The 9,295-nt window shown below is 38.0% G+C and overlaps 2 protein-coding genes across 2 annotated transcripts; one reads left to right on the top strand and one right to left on the bottom strand.

Annotated features, from left to right (window-relative positions):
• The first annotated feature begins 346 nt into the window (after positions 1 to 346).
• Positions 347 to 3,353, top strand: LOC114371137 (glycosyltransferase BC10-like). The gene is made up of 2 exons (XM_028328565.1): positions 347 to 1,517; positions 2,554 to 3,353. The coding sequence occupies exons 1-2, from the start codon at positions 906 to 908 to the stop codon at positions 3,187 to 3,189; spliced, it is 1,248 nt and encodes a 415-aa protein (XP_028184366.1). The 5' UTR covers positions 347 to 905; the 3' UTR covers positions 3,190 to 3,353.
• A 332-nt stretch (positions 3,354 to 3,685) lies between these two features.
• Positions 3,686 to 6,771, bottom strand: LOC114371136 (probable leucine-rich repeat receptor-like protein kinase At1g68400). The gene is made up of 2 exons (XM_028328564.1): positions 5,219 to 6,771; positions 3,686 to 4,521 (listed from the first exon to the last, which is right to left on the bottom strand). Exons 1-2 carry the CDS (start codon positions 6,570 to 6,572, stop codon positions 3,857 to 3,859), a joined length of 2,019 nt encoding a protein of 672 aa, XP_028184365.1. The 5' UTR covers positions 6,573 to 6,771; the 3' UTR covers positions 3,686 to 3,856.
• Positions 6,772 to 9,295: the final 2,524 nt, after the last annotated feature.

The raw sequence follows: 9,295 nt of genomic DNA, 5'->3' as shown, positions 1-9,295 counted from the left end.
CTAAACTCTAACGGGTCCACAGAAATATGAAATAGTCGAAACCTATGTAACCAAACACGTAACAAACCAACGTGTTGAAAAAAAGTATTTTGCACGGCGGCTACATAACTTGGTCTAGATCTTCGTCCAAATATACGTTTTCCTATGTCAAAAGTTCCACATAGAAAACGTCTTCGTCGTTTCAACATTGCACACTGCACCAGCAAGAGACGGCACCACGTAATAACAACAGAATCTGCATTTTCCTCGTAATTTTCAACGAAATAATTAATTAACTTTCCTACTTCCAATCAGACAGACATGTGTAATGTATTTATTGGTTTCTTGTAACGAACTTGTATATAAAAATCAATCTTCTACAGGTTTCCTAAACCAGCGATAACTGTTTCTGTCTTTGGCAACTTCAGCCTTTAGACAAAGCTGTCATTATTATTTCTTGGAGAGCATAAAACAAAAGGCTTATACTATAAAAGTTGGCATCGAGGGAAACGGAAAAGAGAAAAAGTCTCCAATCCAAAGCCACCAAATCAGTTTGTGGCATAAAATGGAGCCAAGGGAGATAGCTTTTCTTCTGCCTTTCTCTATTTCTCTCTAGAGCTTAATTTCTTTCTCTATCACCCCTTGCTTGCACTTTCCATCATATTTTGGATCATTTAAGTTTTTGAAACTAGGCGAACATTATTGTATTGAAAACACTTTCATTTGATCTTCTTCTTGTTCATAGTCTTATGACCATAGAGATATTTTAATAAGAAGATCGGTTTGTTTCTGATATAGTTTCAAGTGTTTCATCAAGTCACGTGTTTCTTATTGTTTTTTTTTTTACAAGCTTACAACTCAGGTACCCATCATATATACCCATATAACAGAATTATTAGGGAATTTGGTGTTTTTGTCCCCAGAGAATGAAGGGCCAAAATAATCAATACCCCTTAAACTCTGTTTCCAAGTTTTTCAATGCTCAATTTCACTTTATTCAGTTTCTTACCTATATCCTAATTTTGGGCTTTGGTATAACCATTGGAGTTATCTTCAGTTTCTACCTTAAAGACTGCAACTTTAGTCTACAATTCACTCAGTTGTCACTGTCTTCCTTTCCGCGAACACCACCCTTGCCACCACCAACTGCAAAACCAGAAATATCTAATCAATCTCAACCTCGAACACAGATTCAAGCTCAAACACAAATTCAAACTGAAACACAAATGGAAACTGAAAATAGTCATGTAGGATTGAAGGAGTTCCTTAAGCCTCCTCCTGTTGTGCATGATATGGATGATGAGGAATTGCTATGGAGAGCTTCAATGACTGCGAAGATCCCTGATTACCCGTTTGATCGTGTTCCAAAGGTTGCCTTCATGTTCTTGACAAGGGGTCCTGTGTTCTTGGCACCTTTGTGGGAGCAATTCTTCAAAGGGCATGAAGGGTTCTACTCAATTTACGTGCACTCCAATCCATCATACAATGGATCACGCCCGGAGAGTCCAGTGTTTAAAGGTCGGAGAATTCCCAGTAAGGTCAGTTGCTTTCTTCTTCAGTTACTTGTTACATTTACTGTTAGTTTCTTGCCAATTATTGAAATGACTATTGCTTGTGTAGGATCATTGTCGTAGTCAATGACAACTTGTATCTTTTGTTACTGATCTGATCATATCCTAGTTTTTGTTATTAGTCAACGATCCTACAGCTTGCATAATTGAAAAATGGGTCAAATGAATCATAGGGCACGTTATAGACTTGTAGGAAAAAGTTCAGCTACAATGATAATTTGCAGTAAAGTAAACCATCCTATTTTTAGTAGTATAAAAGTTTATTTAGACTATAGGTTCTAAAAGGCAAAAAATAAGACATTCTCTCTTCGTGAACTTCTATCAGTACGCTGGCAATTGTGGGATGCAGATGCTCAAGCTCATTTGTGCTCTCGTCTATAGTCATTAGATGTGGTCAATTTTATTTTTAATAAAATAGATAAAGGAAACATAATCTAAGCTTGAGCGTTCTTCAGCATACATATTTTCTTTTGTTGTTTAGGATCACTAGAATGTAGACATCATATTGGACATCCGATAAAAAAAATGATCATTACAAACAATCCCATACTATTGATTAGCATTGAAAATGATAGTTCATGCACCCCACATTAACTGGTAACAGCTAGCTGCTACCGGTTTAGGGAAACATTCCTAAATTATCAAATCCCAATTGTTTAAAGGACAATGATATTTACTACCTTTTTGTGTAAATTGTACATCATATCAATTCTTATATGGATTGAATTATTTTTATTATCAGAAAGTACGCATAATTTGAGCGGGTCCTTTATTACAACCTTAAATGTCCTGTGTAAAAGAAATAAAATAAAATGAGTCTAATGCCTCGAGAAAGTATCTAGTTTTTATTTTATTTCCATTTATGGCTATCTGTTTCTAATTGTGTCACGGAGTTGATTAAGATTCCTAATTCCAATTCCAGTAGTAATTTGCTACAACTTAGAAAAAAACATTGATCAATAGTATAGTCTTCATCTGATTATCTGGTATTCACATAATGCAGGAAGTGGAATGGGGTAATGTGAACATGATTGAAGCTGAGCGTCGCTTGCTGGCCAATGCACTTGTTGACATCTCAAACCAACGTTTTGTACTCTTGTCAGAATCCTGCATACCACTCTTCAACTTCTCAACCATCTATACTTACTTGATGAACTCCACCCAAAACTACGTCATGGCTTTTGATGATCCTAGTTCGGTTGGCCGAGGCCGCTACAGCATCCAGATGTTGCCTGAGATCTCCCTTAATCAGTGGAGAAAAGGGTCCCAATGGTTTGAAATGGATAGAGACCTTGCACTAGAAGTGGTGTCTGACAGAAAATACTTCCCAGTTTTTCAAGACTACTGCAAAGGTTCATGTTATGCAGATGAACATTACCTGCCAACGTATGTGAGCATCAAATTTTGGGAGGGGAATTCGAATAGGAGCTTGACTTGGGTTGATTGGTCAAAGGGTGGTCCACACCCAACTAAGTTTTTGAGATCGGAGATTACTGTTAAGTTCTTGGAGAGTTTAAGGGATCAGAAATGTGAGTATAATGGAGACAGCATCAATGTTTGTTTTCTGTTTGCTAGGAAGTTCGCCCCTGGTTCTTTGTCGAAGCTCACCAAGATTGCACCCATGGTTATGCATTTCTAATACTTCCATAGGCACAAAAACACAAGTTACGAGTATAACCAATTATTTCATTCATTCTTTTTTACCTTTTAAGCTTTTTATTTATACGGTGTAGACTTATTTCATCAATACAGTATGAGCTATTTCATTGGCTTAATGGATCTTCGTGGATGGTTTTACTTCTACTATTGGATTCTTATATATCCCAATACTAGTAGTTCTAGTAGTGACAAATTAGACCAGAAAAAGGTAATTAATTGGATGGAAGCGCATGAGAAGGAGCAAAATAGTGTATTTTATTTGGACGCCTCCTACTCCAGATTCCTTGACGGTCAAAAAAGACATCACAAATTCCAATCAAGTTTAAATTAAACTTGGCTAACCAAAGTAGGCAATAGGAATGCTTTTCTCTTTTGAAACCGATTTCATTCAAGGCCACGTCAATCATTATTGAACTGACCCAACAATGTCTTCACCAACCTACACCATTTACCTCAATTAGAGCCCAATTAATTAATTAATTAATAACCCCTACAATCATCATTTCACATAATAGCTTTAATAATTAGCCGAAAACCTTGAACGAAAATTAATCTTGACATATTCAGGAGAACAGGCAAAAGGATTTGCATAGGAGATTAAAAATAATTAGAAAAACAAAAGCCGCCAATAGAACCTAGTCCTAAAATCACTGACTGGTTGTTCCACACGCATCTTCAGACAAGGAAGGAGACTCAGACACCGAATCCAAGGAGTCATGACATGGCGACACCTCGACCCCACGCAACTCCTCAATCATCTTGAGCACGTGGGTCATCCTGGGCCGTTGATCGGGTGCAGGCGCGGTACACGTCATCGCAATCTGAAGCAGCCCCACCATCTCCTCCTCAATATCCTTATACCTCATCAGCTCCAAATCAAACACCTCAGCGGTCCACTCTTCCCTCACCACTGACTGGACCCACCTTGGTAGGTCCACCACCCCGCCGTAAGCACTCCCTCCACTCTCCACCACGGAGGGACACTTCCCTGTGAGCAGCTCCAGCAGGAGCACACCGAAAGAGTACACGTCAGACTTCTGCGTCTGTTTTCGACCCTCCGATGCCTCCGGAGCGCGGTAGCCGTTGGATCTGCCACCCACTGGGCCTGGGCCCGCGAACACGGAGAGCCCAAAATCAGACACGCGTGCATTTCCCTGCTTGTCGAGTAAGACGTTGGTGGATTTGATGTTACCGTGGGTGAGTTTAAGGGACTTGCACGAGTTATGAATGAAAGCCACACCTCGCGCCGCTCCCGCTGCTATCTTCAGCCTCGTGGTCCAGTCTAGTGGGGTTCGTCCGGGTCCTCGGTTCCCTGTGTTACCAATTCAACCATCAGCTTCCCTTTTAATTACACATTTGCCATTACACTTTTTGGACATTCATTCAACTGGCAAAAAGATAAAGCAAAAGGCCAAATGTTGCTCACGAAAAGAGCATACAGCAAAAATAGTTCTCGTATTCTTTTTTTTTTATTATTATTAATGAAAAGCGGTCCAAGACAATTCACAATCAAGTCTGGATGGTACTATACAATGTCCCGATTCCCAGGGGTTATGATTGTGATTTGTGCAGTTACTGTACAATTAACAGTTCCCTTGTCTGCAACAATGCATTAAAAAATTACTCCACTACTATAACGTTGCAAGGAAGGATAAGGAATCGTCATAAAGAACGCCTATCCATAGCACATGGTTCATGATATCAAAACTTGGAAATTTGGAGGAGCCTCGTTTAATGGACCCCTCAAAATAAAACAAGCTACATTTATGCAGCACCGGTAACCTACATGCGTGACTCAGTTGGGTATGGCCCTTTTGGTGCAAAGAAAGAAAATATTATTTCAAAGCACATAACCTACTATCCTCAACTGAGGGCAACTAAAGAACAAAGAAATAAATGTAAAACTTTTTTTTTATTTAATTCATGTGGCCTAGACAAAACAAACAAACAAACAAACAAACAGAAAGAGCCATGAAGGTGCAAATGAAATGAAATGAAATAATAGGTACCGTGAAGGAGCCAGAACAAGGTGGCATTGGGCATGTAATCATAGACCAACAACTTCTCCTCGCGCGCGAAATAGTAAGCCCTCAAACTAACAACATTGGGATGTCTCAACCTTCCCAACAATTCCATGTGTTGCTCAAATTCCCTCTTCCCTGTAATCTGCGCGTCCTTGAGTCTCTTCACCGCAACCACATTTCCATCATCGAGCACCGCTTTGTACGCAGTCCCAAACCCACCCTTTCCAAGCATTTCCGCGGATGCTCGAAGCAAGTCCTCAAGCTCGAACCTTTTCTCACCTTCGAAGAACACCATTCGACCCCTCTCAAACCCTCCCTGAGCAGGGTAAGGACTCGACGAATACACGATCTTTTCACTCTCAAATAACTTCGACCCTTTTCCCTCTTTCAACTTATAGTTCCTCCAGAAGTAGCAATACAGAAGCAATGACACTATTGCAAGAACCAAAACATCACACACTATAATAGCTATAAGCGCCACTGGACTTATCTTCGAACCACCCTTTCCGTGGCTTTTATTACTTGTTGTTGATGCTGATGCTGGTGTTTTCGGCATTGAACTTGGTGAAGATGATACAGTGGTTGTTGGGTTGTTGTTGGGTGGTACCAGTGGTGAAGCGATGGCACCTTCGGATCCGGGTTTTGTTGGGTCGGGTGCACAGTTTTTAATTGGGGCTCCACAGAGAAACGGGTTTTGCCCGAACGAGGATTCTGGGAAATTTGATAAGGACTTGGGTATCTCGCCGGAGAGACGGTTGCCGGAGACGTTGAACTCTTGGAGGCCGGGGAGGTTCACATCGGGAATGTGGCCGGAGAACTTGTTACCGTCGAGACGGAGAGTGAGGAGGTGGGTCAAGTGGCTGACCGTCGCCGGTATCTCGCCGGAGAAGTTGTTGTTGGACAGATCGAGACGGTAGAGGCGGAAGAGCGACTTGACGGTCGCCGGAAACTCGCCGGAGAAGGCATTGCGAGATAGGAAGAGAAGTTTTAGAGCGGTGAGGTTGGAGAGGTTTGGAACGGGACCGGAGAAACGGTTTCCTTTGAGACTCAGAACTCGGAGCTGAGTCAGAGAGGTTAAGGGGTGAATGGAACCTTCTAGGTCGAGGTTTTCGAGAACGAGTCGCGAGACTCGGTCGCGAATGCACGACACGCCCTTCCAGGAACACGGGTTAGTGCTGTTAATGTTCCATGTTGTGAGCTTTTGGGATGTGTCTGAAGCGGTTTTGAAGGACAAAAGAGCGTCGAAATCAGGGTTACTAAAACCTTGAACCATGAGAAGAAGAAGAAGAAGAATAAGAAAATGGAAAACAGCAACGAGGTGAGAGAGTGTTGCTGCCATTGTTGTTCTCACAGAGAGAAAGAGGAGTGAGGGGTGAAGACTGAAGAGGGTGGTGTTTTGTGTTTGAGTAAAGTAGAGTGATAAATTTGGAATTAATGAGAAAACGAAAGGGCTTAACGGTAATGGAATGGGGGTAATAATTTGGTTGGAGTTATTGTTATAAACAGAGGGGTTAACTGAAAATGAGCATGTTGCGTTAATGCGATGCTTGCTATTGGTTCTTTGGCTATACTGACACGCTGCTCTACCTCAAAAGACTATAATATGCAACTTTTTGCAGCTGCATTCAATCAAAAAGACGATTCTATCCTTGCTGTTCTTTAAAATGTTAAGCTTGCCATGACTCTCATTTTTATGATCAAATCAATGGGTTGTATAATACTCTACTACTATACTACTATTATTTTCTGACCCGTTTCATTTGAGACTTTATAATTTTAATTTATCAATTTATTATTCTTTCCGTCTCAAAAATATACGAAGAAAAAAATATGTCACCTTAATTATAAAATTAGTTAATTATATTTAATTATATTAATTTTAATTAAAAAAATTATTTATTTATTTATTGAAATTTAAAATCAAAAATAAAAAAAATCACTACTCAATTAAATAAATAATATTTTAAAAATAATAATATTAAATAAGATAAAATTAATTAAAATTTGAGAAGAAAATATATATATATATATATATATATATATATATATATAATATTTGAAACCAAAATGAATACTTAACTTTAACTATAATTAAACAACTAGTAATAATTTGAGAAGCACAGATGATACATTCTTTTTAAGACTTTTTATTATTTATTAATTAAAATGACTTAACAATCTTTTAATTTATGTAAAATAAGTTAGCTATTTTTAATCTATAAAAAAATATCATTCATCTTCATAGTCTAAAAAGTTATCATCATTATTTTAAAGAGAAACATAATTATGTAGTATAAAATAATAGTATTTTAAAATTATTATTAAAATATAATTAATATTTATTTTGAGATGGAAGAAGTAGGTCATTAAGAAAGAGAAATTACGAGAACAAGTAGCATTATTGTTATAAGTACTGCGCCTGTCTAGTTTCTGACTTCTATTATACTAATATAGATCGGTGATCGCCTTCATTTTGTTTTTGGACTTACTCGCACATGTTGTTCCATTTTCACGATGCATTAAATACTTCTGTTTTCTCCAATCCTTGAGCGGTTTCTTCCTCTCGGTCCTTTTCTCAATCAATCTTCTTGAATTTTTTTTGCCTCTCTGTGGAGCAACTTGAGTTGAAACGAAATTTAAGATATTTTTATATAGCTTTGCATCGAGAAATGAACAGTAGAGGGCGAAAAGCGGAGTTGAAAAAGATAGATCTTGGACCAGAGGAGACAGTTGTTTATATTTTTTTTTTCTAATTTTTTATTACTAAATAATTGTCTTAAGAATTTTTCAGAACTGAGAGAAGCTCCGTCTTTCTGTAATCCGTCCTAAAACGAACTTCTGACACGCACGCATGAACTACCTTCACTTTTATTTTCTTTTAATTCCTCTCCTGTCGACTGTCAAACACACCGTAAACAAGTGTAACCAGAACAATCATCTCAGAAAAAATTTAGGATATATAATCCATTAGGGTTGGACTAGCAGTGGAGATTTGGCTGGAATATACAAAGTGGTGTATTTTAAGGATATAAGACCATGAGAGTTCTCAAATTCAAATTTATTATGGACTGACTAATTTCAAGCCCGCTGATACTAGAATTTCTCGGCGCTCTTTTTTATTTCCATGGATTGGTGTAATTTACCTCTGGATTATTCCACAGTTTCTTATGTTTCAGAAATGAATTTTTGATGGAATTCATGTTTAATATACCGAGTTCTCTGTAAAGTATTCCGTTGGTTCCGTGCTTGCATTTGTGTTTAAATATTGGTAGTTATAAATAGTGTCAAGTCGTTAGAATTAAGTAAATAATGCATACATTTCGTTAGATGCAAACGAAGAGAGTGCATCACTGTTGGGGATTACAAAAGTTCAGAATAATGTCCAGTTTCCCTTTGGGGATTCTCTTCTGGATTCTCTTAGAGAGTGCATCACCTGTATATGGGTACATAGATGCTTAATACTCTCGTGAACAATACAATTTTCAAGCAATAAAAATTATTACACACGCTATATTAGAAAACGATACTTAACTTCGATATTTATATACTCTTCAATCTTCATAGGCCATTATATAAATTAAGCAATAAACTTAGCATAATTATTTCTAAAATCTCAATTATATTCATAACTTACATAAATTACCTTTCTAGAATCTCAGACAGTAGCAATCACTTTTGACTTCAAGGTAAACTACAAAGACTTTGAACGGACGTCTTGGAAGAAGGCAAATTAAGAGGTGGCTGATGCTTTTTAGAATTTTAAGCCAAAGATCACTCAAAGTCACTGCATCATATATTTTTTAGTATTCTCACAAGTCGCAAACTACAGTTTCTCACATGATAAATGGACCAGTGAGGTTGAAGGAAAAGACAAAAGTGGTTTAGGAGGAATTTGCAAAAACTCAACTTTGCTTTCTAGCATTTTCACCACTTTAGTTATGGTAGGTCGAGTTGAAGGATGGGTTTGTATGCACCATAAGCCTACTATTGTCATCTTTTTCACCAATTTGTCATCACTTTCATTTCTTATGTGCAAGTTTTGCTAGACCAAAGTCTGCAGTC

Source organism: Glycine soja, chromosome 10 (assembly GCF_004193775.1).
Source record: "Glycine soja cultivar W05 chromosome 10, ASM419377v2, whole genome shotgun sequence".
Lineage (NCBI taxonomy): Eukaryota > Viridiplantae > Streptophyta > Magnoliopsida > Fabales > Fabaceae > Glycine > Glycine soja.
This window is presented reverse-complemented; position numbering and strand designations above follow the sequence as displayed.